This window comes from Oryx dammah, unplaced genomic scaffold, assembly GCF_014754425.2.
Source record: "Oryx dammah isolate SB20612 unplaced genomic scaffold, SCBI_Odam_1.1 HiC_scaffold_17, whole genome shotgun sequence".
NCBI lineage: Eukaryota > Metazoa > Chordata > Mammalia > Artiodactyla > Bovidae > Oryx > Oryx dammah.
In genome coordinates this window covers 8,939,408-8,955,870 of record NW_024070201.1, presented here as the reverse complement: position 1 = coordinate 8,955,870, position 16,463 = coordinate 8,939,408, and the positions used below count along the sequence as shown (strand labels likewise).

The 16,463-nt window shown below is 35.4% G+C and overlaps 1 protein-coding gene across 1 annotated transcript in view; it reads left to right on the top strand.

The window, feature by feature from the left end:
- The first annotated feature begins 1,306 nt into the window (after window positions 1–1,306).
- The window catches only part of CNTN5 (contactin 5), a 650,920-nt gene continuing 635,763 nt past the window's right edge, over window positions 1,307–16,463 (top strand). Inside the window, exon 1 of the mRNA XM_040257782.1 lies at window positions 1,307–1,598. Within this exon, the coding sequence (XP_040113716.1) occupies window positions 1,307–1,598 (292 nt within the window). The remainder of the gene's footprint in view (window positions 1,599–16,463) is intronic.

Below are 16,463 nucleotides of genomic sequence, written 5' to 3'. Positions count from 1 at the left end.
TGCCAAAACTTGCATTTAATTTCAGGTTTTAAAGGAGATTTTATGTCTACCCATAATCTGTCCTCATACAGTTTACCCAGGAGAGCTTAGCTATTTTCAGTTAAAATTGATCCACCTTTACCAGACTTGTGATTGAACACAAAGACTAAAAGACATCAATCTGTTAACAGCTCTTGATGGGATTGGACTACACCTATTGTGTTCATTTTAAAGGGCAGAGTACATCTAAAAATACATCTTTTTGAGTTTCAGAGAAATCATATTTACAATTTCACAGAAGAGAAAATGTTAAATTTAATTTGATGCTTAACACTTAAAGTGTTACTTTCAAATCACAGTAATGCTTCATGCATTCCAAATTATCTCTATAAGACAGGATAATGATTCTAAATAATCTGAATTGTAAGAACTTGCTCACAAATATAAAATTTTATTCAAAATAAATTATCATCCATTAAGTTGAAATGTCAAATACCCTGAACAAAAATGTCTGACTCATAGAAGTATTTCCAAGGTCAATATTAGGCATAGAAAAAATCCAATTCCTATTTTTTTTTAATAATTCAACATAATTAGTTTGTGTTTTTAAACATTTGATCTACTTATGAAACTGACTTCCCTGTGGTCAGGAAGAAGAGTTAGTACAGTCTACTTCAGACACTATGCATATCTTTTCTAAGGAAAAGTCTCAGAAATTAAATATGAGAAATGTTGATAATATCATGGTATACATTATACATAACAGATTCTACAACAAAATCTGTTTTTCATTTTTTTTACATTCCATAGTGAATTTGACTACTTTTCAAGAACGTGAAGCATAACTTACCCTCTAAGACACCTAAGTCTGTCTCATAGCTTACAGTCTAGTCAAAATATATATACTTCATTATACATATTTTCTACCATATGGTGAATTTTAGGTGATGAAGATCCAATCTATATTTGTGGAATGTAGTTGATAATACTTTTTCCCTTAATTTTAAATAATAAAGAAGGAACTTATTTCATATGTGAGGATGGATATTTTAGATTAAGGCCAAATATTACTGACAAAGAAAATACACAAATCGAAATTTGAATGGATTCCTTCCTTCCTTTTTTCTTTTTCCTTCCTCCTTTTCTTCCTTTTTATTTCATTCTTTTCATTCATCCCTCATGTCTCTTCTTTCTTTCTTGCAAGACATCAATGTTATAAATACTAGAATTTTCAGAAAGTACTCTAAAATCTGCTTATAAAATTTTACTTTTTACAGCTCCCACTGTAGTTTCCATTTAATTTCATCTCTAAGGGAGATTTTCAGCAATGTCTTCAGAAGAAAAGTTGTTATTAAAGTCTTCTAAGAATTCACTTTATTATTATCATTCTTTTACAGAATATTCTGGAGCTCTTCTTGGCCTCCCTACTTCATATGCTGCTTTGCAAAGAATTAAGAAGAGTTCCTCTTCATCCCTGTATGGTTCAAGGACTAGACCACGATACAGCCGCCCTTCATTAGGAACGCTGAGTGTTTCTTCACCGAGCTGGCGAGGGGCAGCTCAACATTATTATTCCCCCATCAATCTTTATCATCCCTCAGATGCCTTCAAACAAGATGGTAAGTGTACAAAGGAAAATCACACCTGTTGGAGTTAAGCAGGGAAAAAAGAATTTATTCAGGACTATTAAAATACAAGTTAAGCCTATTGCAATAGAGGAGAGAGGTTAAACTCAACTCTGAAACAGCAGTGAGTTTTTAAGATCTGGAAATGTGGAGGACATTAAGGAAGACTTTGGCCACTGTGACTAGGTCATCTATGATAATCGGTGCTTCTGAAAGTTAACCTCTTATCATCATCCATAGAGACTGGGAAATAGGGAGTCTCTGTTTCCTGATGACTACATTAAAAAAAAAAAAAGGCTCCCAACTTCTTGAAAAAGACATTTTTAGGTTTGAAAACTGGTAAGAGACTGGGCAACGGTCTACATTTCATGGAAGCAAAGAAATAATTTATAATTTCTGAATTTCTGAAATAAATTCTCTACGAAAATGGAGGTTAGGGGACAATAGTCAGAAGGAAACCAGTCAAAAGTTTAGTGAAGCTGAGGAAAATGTTAGTCATCTTGTTAGTGAAAGTGTTAGTCACTCAGTCATGTCCATCCCCTGGACTGTAGCCCACCAGGCTTCTCTATCCATGGAATTCTCCAGACAGGAATACTAAAGTAGCCATTCCCTTCTCCAGTTCTCCTGCATCACAAGTAGTTTCTTTACCATCTGAGCCACCAGGGAAGCCCAAAGTCAGCTTCGTCATAAGTTAGAGTTATGTTCCATGCATCTTTCAGTTTTTTCCCTCATATATTTAATTATACTTGTTTCCATTTCTGATTTAGAATTAGTTTCAGTACAGTCACTCAGTTGTGTCCAACTCTTTGTGATCCCATGGACTACAGCACGCCAGGCTTCCCTGTCCATCACCAACACCTGGAGTTTACTCAAACTCATGTCCATGGAGTCGGTGATGACATCCACCATCTCATCCTCTGTTGTCCCCTTCTCTTCCTGCCTTCAATCTTTCCCAGCATCACGGTCTTTTCAAATGAGTCAGTCCTTCACATCAGGTGGCCAAAGTATTGTTCAGCATCAGTCCGTCCAATGAATATTCAGGACTGATTTCCTTTAGGATTGACTAGTCTGATTTCCTTGCAGTCCAAGGACTCTGGAGAGTCTTTTGCAAGACTACAGTTCAAAAGCATCAATTCTTCAGTGCTCAGTTTTCTTTATAGTCCAACTCTCATATCCATACATGACTATTGGAATATATTTATATTATATTGTAATATATATAAATATTATATATGTATATTACAGAAACACATTTCATTTATATGCTGAAAGCAAAATATAACACTTGGAAGGACAATCTACTAATGAATATCAAAAGCATCAATACAGTCATATCCTTCTGTCTCATATTTTATTTCTAGAAATGTGCTTCACATAAGGAAGTAATAAACATTGTACACAGAGATATAAGTATACACAGCATTATTTATGAGTAGAAAATAAGAAATAATTTAAATGCCCAACACAAGATAGTTAAATAGATGACTATGCGGAGAAAGCAATGGCACCCCACTCTCGTACTCTTGCCTGGAGAATCCCATGGACAGAGGAGCCTGGTAGGCTGAGAGTCAGACACGACTGAGTGACTTCACTTTCACTTTTCATTTTCATGCATTGGAGAAGGAAATGACAACCCACTCCAGTGTTCGTGCCTGGAGAATCCCAGGGATGGGGGAGCCTGGTGGGCTGCCATCTATGGGGTTGCACAGAGTCGGACACGACTGAAGCGACTTAGCAGTAGCAGCAGCATGCAGCTATTAATATTATGGTTTGAACAACATTTTCTAAATGTTCTCTTTGTTATTTTGGGGTGTACCAACAAAACATTACAAGGTTAGTTAACAGAGAGAAGCACTAGTATTTGATTATTACTAGCTTCTCTACCAGATTATTTTGCATAGCTTATATCAGTAATACTCTCAACAAACATATGAAGTGGGTGTTATTACTGTCTTCTTTGGAAGTGGAAACTCAGAAGACATATAAGCATCTTTGACAAGGTCACATTTCTAATAAGTAACCAATATAATTTTAAGTCTAATACACTTTGGGCTATATTTTAATTATGACTGATAAAGGGCTAAACATTTTGAGAAACACCTTGCAAGAACTAAACCACTTGGAAAAATCCTCGGAATGTCAAATTAAGTTATGGTATTAAGCCCAGGCAAACAGACTCATGCCTTATGATTATGCCAGTTGTTGCCATGTAGACTGTCATTTTATAGTGTTGTCATTTAAATTTTACTTAAGCGTGGTGTTAGCTTCTGAAAATGTTTTATTTTTCAGTGTACTTATAAGCTTTAAGCTTTCATAATATGTTCTGTGGGAAAAAAAATCAATAGGATTAGGAGATAACTCATAGTTTCAGTGAAAATATTTGCAAAAGGCACACCTGATAAATGACTGTTACTGAAAATGCACAAAGTACTTTTAAAAATCAACATAAGAACTCAACAACATGAGTTAAAATGGCCAAAAAGACCTTAACAGACTTGTCATCAGTGAAGATATGCAGATGGAAAATAATTATATGAAAAACTACACCACATCCTATGGTCATCAAGGAAATGAAAATCAAAACAACAATGAGATACCATTACACACTTATTAGAATGACTGGAATCCAGAACACTGAAAACACCAAATACTGTTGAGGATTTGGAGCAACAGGAATACTTGTATCTTGCTAATGGAACTAGAAAAATGTACAGTCTTTGGAAGAGAGTTTGGAAGTTTCTTGTAAAACTAAACATACTCATTGCATGGGAGAGATGGATAAGCAGAGTACAGAAGATTTTTAAGGCAGTGAAAATACTCTGAATGTTATCATAGTGATGAATATATGTCCTTATACATTTATCCAAATCTGTAGAATGTACAACATCAAGAGTGAACCCTAACATAAACTACAACTTTTGCTGATTATTATGTGTAAATGTATGTTCATCTTTGGTAAAAATGTAGAATTCCGGTGAGTGATGTTGATAATGGGAGAGAGTATGCATGTGTGAGGATGAGATAGGAGAACCCTTCCTCTTAATTTTGCTGTAATCCTAAAACTGCTCTAAAATGAATTATTTTTTTAAAAAATCCAGTACTTTAACTCTAATGCCATATTCCTCAGATAGAAATGTGTTGGAATTTGTGTTATTTAGGCAAGACTGATCACTGTGGGATACTCTTGTATTTGTTATAATTTAGCACCAGTTAGTGTTCTGTTCCTTTATTCTTTTATTCCAAATATACTTCAATGTGGCTTGCAGTGATATATAAAATACAGCTAAAAATATGAAGTAAAACACATGAAAGTGAGGAACACATGAAACTTCAGGACATAAAATGGAGCTGAGTTTGAAACTAATTCAGGGTATCTACTGTAAATGTCTATAAATCTGTCGTAGGTTAGTCCCATTTGGGGTAATTAGTTAAAGAAAAAGAAACTTTGGTCAGCTAAATATTTCCCACTGGCTTAAGGACTAAAAAGAAATAGAGAGTAGAAATGCAGATATTTCTGACACTAAGATTAGACAAATTTTCTTAAGGGCCCTCATTAACAACTTACTATCTGATGTCATGGTTAGTGACCCAGACAATGTTCTTGATGTGTACATAACAATGAGTTTCATCTGCTCCAATAAAGATAGATGAAATTCAATTATCAATAATAAAATGGGAAGTAATTATCTAACATGGTGCTCTTTTAATCTTTAATGTGTATACAATCACTTGAGAGCCTTGTTAAAATACACCCTCTTTCAATAGATCAGGAGTGAGGGCCATATCAGCTGCATTTATCAAACCTTCTAGGTGACGCTTATGCAGCCGGTCTGTGGGCCATGCTCAGAGTAGCAAGGCTCTAGGCTGCAAACTAGTTTGATGTAATTTAAGTCTTCTGTTGCTCTTGTTTGGTCTGTATTTAGAGGATCAGAAAGAATGGATAGACTGAGTATTTTCCAAGTAATCTTCCATAACTGTTGTTTTCTCATCTGAGCGTTTGAAAGATCTTGGCTAGATGTGACTTTGAGTTTGTTTTCTCTGATAACAGCCTGACATATGGCTTTTGTCAGGTAATTCCCCTTAACCTTTAGAGAGTAAAGCTGGTGTTGACATGCTTTTGTGAAAAACAAGAAAACTAACAGAGCCTGAATAGAAAGTCATTCCATTCCTGCTCAAGTGAAGCCCAGAAGTACCCCAGATAGGGTTAAGATATTTCTGAGCAACATAAAAGTGTAGTTTGCAGAGCAATTTGGGAAAGCAATTCCACTTTGGTATATACCACCTGGAGTAACCCTCCCACACATGCACAAGAAAATATAAAAGTATGCTCACTGCAATATAAGTTTAAAAACAAAAAATTGGAAACAACCCACATGCCCATCAGAAGGGAAATGGATAATACATAAATGGTGTTTTTCATTCATTGAAAAATTAAAACTGTTAAAGACAAACATCTTTATACAACAAAATAGATATATTTCAAAATATAACATCTAGTGAACATGGAAATTTGCAGAATATTATATACAATGTCACTTATGTAAAAAAGTAAGAATCAAAGAAATATATTGAGTTGGCCAAAAAGTTTATTCATGTTTTTCCAACTATCATATGTAAATTTTTAATGTATGAGCCTGAGACGGAAGGGGATTATAGTGCTTGCCTCTAAGGACAATGGGAAAAAGAGAGCAAGGAAATGGTACCAGGATATGGAAGAGAGATGACCTAACTGTGTGATATTTTATTTCTTAAAATATGAAATATGAAACAAATATGATGACTTATAGTAAGTAGACAATAAAATTGATCACAGTGATTCCTACTTGCTGGTATTTATAATGTGATCCCTTTTCTCTCACTGTGGGATGATGCTAGTAACCTTCTGGAGAATAGATTATGACTATATTTTTTCCAACACTGAGTTATAAAAGACTGACTTGCATCTGACTTCCATTCCAAAGAAGAAAGCTTAATCAGGACCTGAGTAGCAGATTCATGCTGATGTATGGCAAAACAATATAATATTGTAAAGTAATTCACCTCCAATTAAAATGAATAAATTTATATTTAAAAAAACAAATCTTGACTGATTTTAGGATTGGCTGCCTAAAAAGAGTACTAACCTCTTGAGATGATCACAAGGTAACACAGGAAAATAACATACATGAAACTTATAAAAAAAGAACCCTTAAAATCACAATATTGTAAGAAGAATACCCTGTAGAAAATATGGAAGGATGGTGAAGACATCCACAAAATAAAGAAAAGTTTTATGTTTATTATCTCAAAGTCTCTGTTTGTCGTGAAACCAAATGTGGTTTAACTTGTCCTCTGGCTCTGTGCCTTTCACCAGGTAGGACTTCAGCCTCATCTCAAGGCTCAGGTAGGTACAGACCCACTTGTTAGCTCACTTACCTCACATATTGTTCGCAAGATTCAATTGCTCAGGGTTTTCAGAGCAAGTGCCTCAACTGCTCATCGGCTGTTGGCCAAAGGCCATTCTCAGGGGGCTTTTCCATAAGGTAGCTCACAGCGTGGTAGCTGATTTCTCACAGCAGGAGCAGGGCAGAGCAAGAGAAGGCAAACAAGATGGCTACAGTAAAAGTATCACAGTGAGTCTCTGACTCTTGGTTGAGGTGAGGAAGTAGAGACAGGGAAATAAATAAAATTTGAGCTAGGCTCAAGAAATGGAGAAGAGAAACTGAGAGTGCCTAAAAGAGAGAATGCTGTTCATTTGAGCTGAGCAATCAGAGGAGTCTTCTAATTGTTCTTTCTGTTTCAATCTGATACTGTTATTTTGGATAATTACAGTGATCACTTTAAATTATTCCAGTGAAATGTTCCATAGACCAAAGGACATTATCAAGTTTTAAAAAATAGAGTTGTAAATAGTTATTCTAAAGTAGTTGTTTGAATGCAAGGAATATCATTTAATTGATTTTAGAAACTGACTGTTTAAACTAGAAATGCTCATGGTAGTTTAGGTTAATCAAAAGCCCTTATGAGTCAGGACCTCAACACCTGCAAAACATGTTCTTGTTTTGGATTTTGCAATGTAGATAAGGACTATCAATCACTGCTGATTTTATACCTGTTACTACCATTATAAAAGAACAACCAATAAATTGGTCTTTGATTTTGTCTCTTTTTTGTTATTGTTGTGGTTTTAGTGGGAGTAAACATAACTAAGTGTAGGGTGCATTTTATTCTTCTATATGTGATCTGATAGATAAGATATTTTCTTGCTGGCAGAAGGATAGTCTGGATTAGGAGTGATTCTTATTACAATGTTTAGGTTTTTACTGGTGAAGCCCATTCATGGGATTCAGAGAATACAAATGCAACCTCATGGAAAAAAAAATTGTGGTTCTTAAAAATTGTGGCTGTTTAGTTGCTAACTTGCGTTCTACTTTTTATAACTCCATGGACTGCAGCACACCCAGCTTCCCTATCCTTTACTATTTCCCAGAGTTTGCTCAAACTCATGTCCACTGAGTCAGTGATGTTATCCAACAATCTCATACTCTGTCACCCCCTTCTCCTTTTGCCTTCAATCTTTCCCAGCATCAGGGTCTTTACCAGTGAGTCAACTCTTTGCATCAGGTGGCCAAAATATTGGAGCTTCAGCTTCAGCATCAGTCCTTCCAATGAATATTCAGGGTTAATTGCCTTTAAAATTGACTCTTGCAGTCCAAGGGACTCTCAAGAACCTTCTCTAGCACCGCAATTCAAAAGCATCAATTCTTTGGTGCTCAGCCTTCTTTATGGCCCAGCTCTCACATTTGTACATGATTACTTTAAAAACCATAGCTTTGACTATATAGGACTATGTTGGCCCTGCTTTTTAATACATTGCCTAGGTTTGTCATAGCATTCTTTCCAAGGAAAAAGTGTCTTTGCATTTCATGGCTACAGTCACCGTTCACAGTGATTTTGAAGTCCAAGAAAATAAAATCTGTCACTGCTTCCATTTTTTCCCCTTCTATTTGCCATGAAGTGATGGGACTGAATGCCATGATCTTAGTTTTTTGAATGTTGAGTTTTAAGTCAGCTGTTTCTCTATCCTCTTTAGCTGAAGCAAATTATTTTTTTTGCTACATTTAAGTATATAATTTTGGATCTTTTTAATTCCCTCAGTGATAAGTGCAACCTACAATTTATGTACCACTCTGACTCTATCCAGGTTTTGGAATTGCTACCATTGGCTTCTGACATCTTGGAGATTCCTGAAACCTACCAAATTTGTTGCTTCATATCCTCAGTACCTTTGGCTCAATTTCATTGTTGATGTGACTTGTTTCCAAATTAGGTTTGGAACATGGGCAATGGCATCATGACTCAAAGTGATCTCTGTGTTGACAATTTCCTCTTGTTTCTTCAAAATACACTTTGCTGGTATATTGTCTTGGAGATCAAATAAAACATTTAAATGATCTTTTATGAGAATAATAACTCCCTCTGGGCAAGGAACAGAGTATTTCCCTTGGATGATATATTCCTTGGTAAATCAGATCACTCCATTTTCTCTCAGTTTAAGACTATCTTTTTTTTTTCTTTTTCTTAGTTGAAGGATAATTTACATTACAATGTTGTGTTGCTTTCTGATGTATAACATGAATTAGCCATAAGTATACATACATCCCCTCCCTCTTGATTCTCCCTAGCACTCCATTCCATCCAGCCCTAGCACAGAGTTGAGCTCTCTGCTTTATACAGCAGCTTCCCACTAGCTATTTTACATAAGATAGTGTATATAAGCCTTATGATTTCATGACTATTCTTTGAAACTTTGATTTTATTGTTTTATTGTATACTTAATTTTTGAGCTATTTTTTATTATTTTCTGTTACTATGCTTTTCTCTCCAACTTAATTACATGCCATTTGAGCAAAGACCATCTTGTATACTCTTTTTTCTCTTTCAGAACTTAGAGCAGGGCAAGCTCAGTAAGAGATTAACAAATATTGTTTAATTAAGGATGCATCTACTTAAGGAATTTGAAATATGACTTTAGATTAAATTTCTAAACCATGACAGAATATTTACCTGAAAATTGTAAAACTAAATTATGTTTTTTGAATTGCAAATATAAAGGAGGGAAAAACAATGTCTTCCATTTGTTGACAAGTAGCTGGTGATTTGACATCTTCTGAATGTTATATGGGATCAGTTCACTTCAGTTATTCTCATGTGATAGCACCTCTGAATCATCTGACCTCTCTTTTATAGGTACATTAAAAGCAATGAAAAAATCTATTAGAATCAATTTATTGTATGTGCACAACATAATACTACTACCCATGAAACATTCATTACAATGCTTTTACATAAATCATGTTCTTCAATTCTTAGAAATCATTGAAAGTTTTATAATGACAGTTCACACTCGTTTAACTTTTATAAAGAAACAATTTCAATGTTAAAAGGCACCTTAAAGAAAGGTTTGGATATTCTCTTTAAGAATTTATCCTATATTCTCATATAGTGTGAAAAGTTTTTTCACATTCTAACTGTGTCATCATAAAATGCAATTTCTAACCAAACATTTCAAAATTATGGAAATTATCACATGAAATACATTACTGATCATTAAAATTAAAATTGTTTTAATGGTATTGGACATGATATTTTGATATTTCTTCTTAGATTGTAAGAAGAAGAGCCTGCCGGGCTGCAGTCCATGGAATCAGACATGACTGTGAGACTAACTTGAGAAAAGTGGATTCAGAAGTAATTGTTTAAAAGAGGATATAAGTCTGAAAGACAAGTTTAGAATTTAGAAGTGAAGTGAAGTGACTCAGTCGTGTCTGACTCTTTGTGACCCCATGGACTGTAGCCCACCAGGCTCCTTGGTCCTTGGGATTTTCCAGGCATGAATACTGGAATGGGTTGCCATTCCTTTCTCCAGGGGATCTTCTTGATCCAAGGATTGGACCCTAGTTTCCCGAATTGTAAGCTAAGTCTTTACTGTCTGAGCTACCAGGGAAGCCCCAATGGTAATGCTTGGAAACTCAGGAAACAATTGAAAACACATGAGCCAACCAAGAAGCAAGGCTTCCCTAGGGAACATGGCTGTAAAAGTCTCACATAAGGTGATACTTAAAACATTTCTTGCAGGAAGAAAGTTAGTATCTGGATAGATTATCGATAAGTGGTAGAAATTTCAAAAAGGATTAGAGTGGATGAAACGTCAGCTTGATCCTAAGACACGATTCAACAAGGGAAACCAATGTCTCCATAAACAAAATGACATACCAGTGCTTCAAGAAGCTTCACTAACAGAAGGGCGTGTGGACATCAGGGTCGCATTTCACAGTAGAGCTTCATCCTCCTATTTAGGCATCTCTGTCTAAAGACTACTGCCAATACCACGCTAACTAAGGATCTGTTTTATTGTTCTAGTCTGATTCTTTTTTTTTTTTTTTTTGCCAGTGATTCATGCCATTTATTATTATTTTTATTATTATTATTATTATTATTTACTTTACAATATTGTATTGGTTTTGCCACACATCAACATGAATCCGCCACGGGTGTACACGTGTTCCCAATCCCAAACCCCCACCCCACCTACCCCCCAACACCATCCCTCCGGGTCATCCCAGTGCACCAGCCCCAAGCATCCTGCACCCTGCATCAAACCTAGACAGGCGATTCATTTCTTATATGATATTGTACATGTTTCAATGCCATTCTCCCAAATCATCCCACCCTCTCCCTCTCCCACAGAGTCCAAAAGACTGTTCTATACATCTGTGTCTCTTTTGCTGTCTCACATACAGGGTTATCGTTACCATCTTTCTAAATTCCATATATATGCATTAGTATATTGTATTGGTGTTTTTCTTTCTGGCTTACTTCACTCTGTATAATTGGCTCCAGTTTAGTCTGATGCTAAGAAACAGTGATACTTCTACTTTAGAGGTTTTTTTAAAATTTGTGGAGTAGTTTTAATTGTCTTAGTTTTGATTCAAGTATGCTACTTTAGAGAGTTGAGAGTAAGAGTGCTAAATGACCTATAATTATAAAGTATAAGACTTTTAAATGGAATGAAAATTCTCTAAAACTTTCTGCAGCAAGAATCTCTCTGTATTATAATATACAAAAGGTATTTTGATATACAGTGGATATGTCAGTGAAAAATATGTAAATTACAGCAAGATTATATTTAATTTTGTCAATAATAACAGAATTTGTTGACCATTTAAAAAATCACATCACCTAACACCAATAACACTGGCAACATGTGATTAATCTAAATTACATTTATATCAATTTACATTTGTAGTTGCTACACTCAAGGGGCTTTGTCAACAAAAGCAAGCTTTACTTCTTTATGTCTACTATTACAATTGTTATTGAGAATTTACATATTGAACTAAATATTATTTTATAAATATTATTTTATAATGTTACTTATTTTATATTTTCCTTTCATTAGACTAAAAAATATAAAGGTAGGTTAGAATAGCCTTTATCAATAATAAGAGGAAAATTATAAAACACTTATTAAAAGAATTTGAGAACCACTAGCCTAAAGATGGATATGCAGCACTTTTTCTTAAATTCTATACTGCTTTTTGGACATGATGAGACCTGAAAAGATGGAGTGTTACTAAGACCTGGGAATAACAAAAGGGAAAAGGAGAAAGAGGAATGATTTATAAGTGTAATGCAAACATTTGGAATTTATGCTAGTCTACATAATTGCTTTCAAACCTAGCCCCTGGCTTCCAGTCAAAAGTAAGGCCATCTTGCCCCCAAAATTTGGATGATATAATCCTAATAAAAAGCTATCTAGAGAAACTCAGGAGTTACTTTTCTCACATGTAAACCTTAAGATTGTAATTAACTGTCATGAAGACCTATTACTTCCATGGATGCAAACCTCTTGGGAGGAATATATACTTCCCTCAAAAACTGTCACCTACCTAGGTGGACTGATCCTTAACCTGCCATGTGACTGCCCTGCAGAGCACAAGATCAACAATTCATAGCACAAAATCAGTTCAAATACCAAGACTAATAATGCTATACATACACCAAAAGGTATGAAAGGATTTATTATTCACATCATGAAGCTTTCTGACAAGAGCAGGATAGGTTGGTCTGAAAATGGCTTGAGCATGGAATGGGAAGGAATGAGTGGCACTAATTTTGTCATGCTGGGTGTGGGACTGGGGTGAGGCTTCCTATGTAGGTTGAGTTTGGATGTTATGAACTCTCTTACTTGAGTCAAGGGAGGGATGAGTGTCATCTTTCCCTGAGGTGAGGCAAAAAGAAGAAAGTGACTGGTGTGTCTTGAAAGTCATCATCAGTCAAATATCAAAAATGGAGTCAGACTTGACTATGTGACTGTACAGTGAAAGTCAACCATGTGAAAATACAAAATAAACACCATAACATATATATAATATAAATGTCTAAGTAATGACCCTGGACCATCTAGAAAGTTTATCAAAATAGGATTTATAAATAGAGACATGGGGTTAAAGCCCATTTTCAGAATTTTCTCATGTTAAGAAGGACTGGGGCTCAAGGATTAAGTAGAAAGCCAGTTATAAACACTGCAGCACTAAAACTGGTACCACTAGATACAAGGCTGAATGATTGAATATCTCCTTTCATAGGCCGTTGGCCTGAGAATATAAGTAGTAATTCAAAGGCCTTAACTAGGAAAGGAGAATATAAGTAAGGTTCTATAATCTAGTGATATATGCTTCAGTGACCACTGCTTCTTAATCAAACTGTGAAGCTTTAAAGTTATTTTGCTTTTAAATTTAATATCAATCAAGACAAGGTAATTCTGGATGCTATAACAAATAACTTGACACAATATATGTTTCTTTTCTAGTCACATCCTGTTCCACTTGGTTGTTCAATACATTATTCTCTACGTGGAGAGTTTGGGAACCATGTAACATCTGTGATCTCTTTTGGGACCTCACTGGTGCCTACTGCTTCTTTTGTTCTTGTTATTCAGTTGCTCAGTCATGTCTGACTCTTTGTGACCCCATCGACTGCAGCCCTCCAAGCTTCCCTGTCCTTCACCATCTCCTAGAGCTTGCTCAAACTCATGTCTATCAATTCAGTGAGGTCATCCAACCATCTCATCCTCTGTCATCCCCTTCTCCTCCTTCCCTCAATCTTTTGCAGCATTAGGGTCTTTTCCAATGAGTTGGCTCCTTTACCTCTAGCTAATTGACAGGTGAAAAGGGGATGGATTTCACATATATTATTTCAGTCCAGAAACAAGTCACATTGGAGTTCCAGTACAATCATAAGAAAGGTTAAATAAAGTATTCCAATATTCTTAGGAAGAATAAATGGGATTAATGAGCATCTAGCCAATTCCTGTCACACATGAATAGGCAAAATCTATCAAACATAATTGTGTGTTAATGGTGACATAAAAGTTCACCGTAGATGATCATTTGACATTGAGTATAAGTAGACACTTAAAATATTCTTCTTCATTTATTAATTGATTATGATTAAAATGGTTCAGTTTTTTTATTATATTAAAACAAATTTGTTTTTTAATCAATTAAAATTTGAAGTTAAAAATGTTTTGTTTAAATTTTTATTTTACATAACATTCTACCAGGGGAGCAGAAGATATTCTTAGTAGAGTCTTCATATTTTAATCTTAATGGTAATTTCTGTAAATTAAGTGTTATTGATGTGCTAATCAATTCAATTATAGTAAAATCTTAAGTAAACTATATTTTAAAACAGAATTGAATCAAAAAATGTCATCATCTAAGACACAAATGTGTATCTTATTTTAAGACACACTTCACTTTTGAGAATTGGCCCAGATGGTAAAAGAATATGCCTGCAATGCAGGAGACCCAGGTTTGATCCCTGGGTCAAGAAGATCCCCTGAAAAAGGAGTGGCTACACACACCAATATTCTTGCCTGGAGTATTGTATGAACAGAGGACCCTGGCAGGCTACAGTCCATGGGGTCTCATAGAGTCAGACATGACTGAGTGACTAACACACAACAACAAAACAGTAATTGGTTAAGTCTTCATATGTTTCTAAAAGAGATGAAGTTACGATTGGATAAATTCCAAGGGATTATTAGAATGGAAAGATTATCCCTCTAACTCTAAATCTTTCAGTTCAGTTCAGTTCAGTCACTCAGTCATGTCTGACTCTTTGCGACCCCATGAATCACAGAACGCCAGACCTCCCTGTCCATCACCAAGTCCCGGAGTTCACTCAAACTCATGTCCATCGAGGTTCAATAATACACTTAAATCAAGAATTTTAATTCTCCCAAGTATGATTACTTGCAAATGATATTTTTATTCTTTATTTTCCTGGGGAGTTCATAGCTTTCATAGCTATGGCTCGTCTTAAACACATTTGTCTATCAATAATATGGAAAGATGAAAATAGCTAGTTAATTATCTACTATTTTGTAAAAATTACCTCAAATTTTAGCAAATTGAAACAATTAATTATTCATTTTCTCACAGAGACTGTGGGTCTGGAATCTAGTGGTAGTTTAGGTGGGTAGTTCTGGCTTAAGCTCTCTCATGAGATGAGATGTCAGTCAAGGTGTTGATTGCAGCTGCATTCACCTTTGAAGGATTCACTGATGAAGTTCCACTTCAAACCACACTCATGTAGTTGTTAGTAGAACTCAGTTTCTTTTTGGATGTTTGTCAGGCCAGAGATTTCAGTTTGTCATATGTGGATTCCTCCATAACCTGATCAAAACCTATGTTTTCAACTTTTTCAACAACTGTCTTCCTCCGAGGAAGCGACTGACATTGTATGAACAGTTTAAAGAACACATAAATAGAGTGAAAGTACATATGACAAGATAACAGAAGCTGATAAGAAGCAATTCTTAGAGTGAAGGAAACAAATGAAAAGGACAAATAAAACCATTAAAGTATTGAAAGCATCATTATTGGTAATATAGGAGCAACTGAAAAGATAAGAGCATAGCAAACAAATTTGGAAGGTCAAAGAAATAGGAAAATGATAAAATACAAACTTGTTAGAGGGGGTTTCTGTGGTGGTCCAGTGGTTAAAAATTTACCTTCCAGTGCAGGGAGCATGAGATTGATTCCTGGTCAGGGAGCTGAGATCCCACATGCCTCGTGGCTAAAATACCAGAACATAAAAAAAAAAAAAAAAAAAAAACAATGGCAGCAGTATTGCAACAAATTAAGTCTTTAAAAATGACCTACATCAAAAATTTTAAAAATACATTATAAATAAACTTCTTACAGAGATGATGAAGCAGACGTTTTTAAAAAAGCCCATGTATGCCTAAATGGTATGAAGAGGATGAAACAAATGAAGAAGAAATCTTCCAGAAAAATGAAGTCTTAGGAGGGAAGAAAAGATGGTGGAGTAAGAATACATGGAGCTCAACTTCAACAAATACACATAAAGGAATTGATCTATATGTGTAACAATCTTCACTGAAAATGAACTGGAAACTGGCAAGACTCCTGTACAAGTAAGAATTTAAGAAGATACACATGCAATTGAGTAGGAAGGGAAGAAAAGCAATTGAGTCAAAACCTGTGCCCCCAGGAAAGGGACTCAGAGGACAAGGAAGATTATAGAAGTAGATACCCACCCTGGGGAGTGAGTGACTGAAGCCACAGACAGGGTGTCCCATTGCTGGAGTCTCACACAGAATAGACAAGTCTCCTTGGCTGGCTGGAATATGTTTGGATGAGATAGAAAGTATGGAAAATCTTGCAGTACACTTATGAGGGGTCTATACATTCTAAATAGCCCCAAGGCAGGGGGCAGAGAGTTGTCTGCTGTTGTGGCTGCGGGTTTGCCAGAGCCAAGCACTGTATGGTGCACACCACAGTCCAA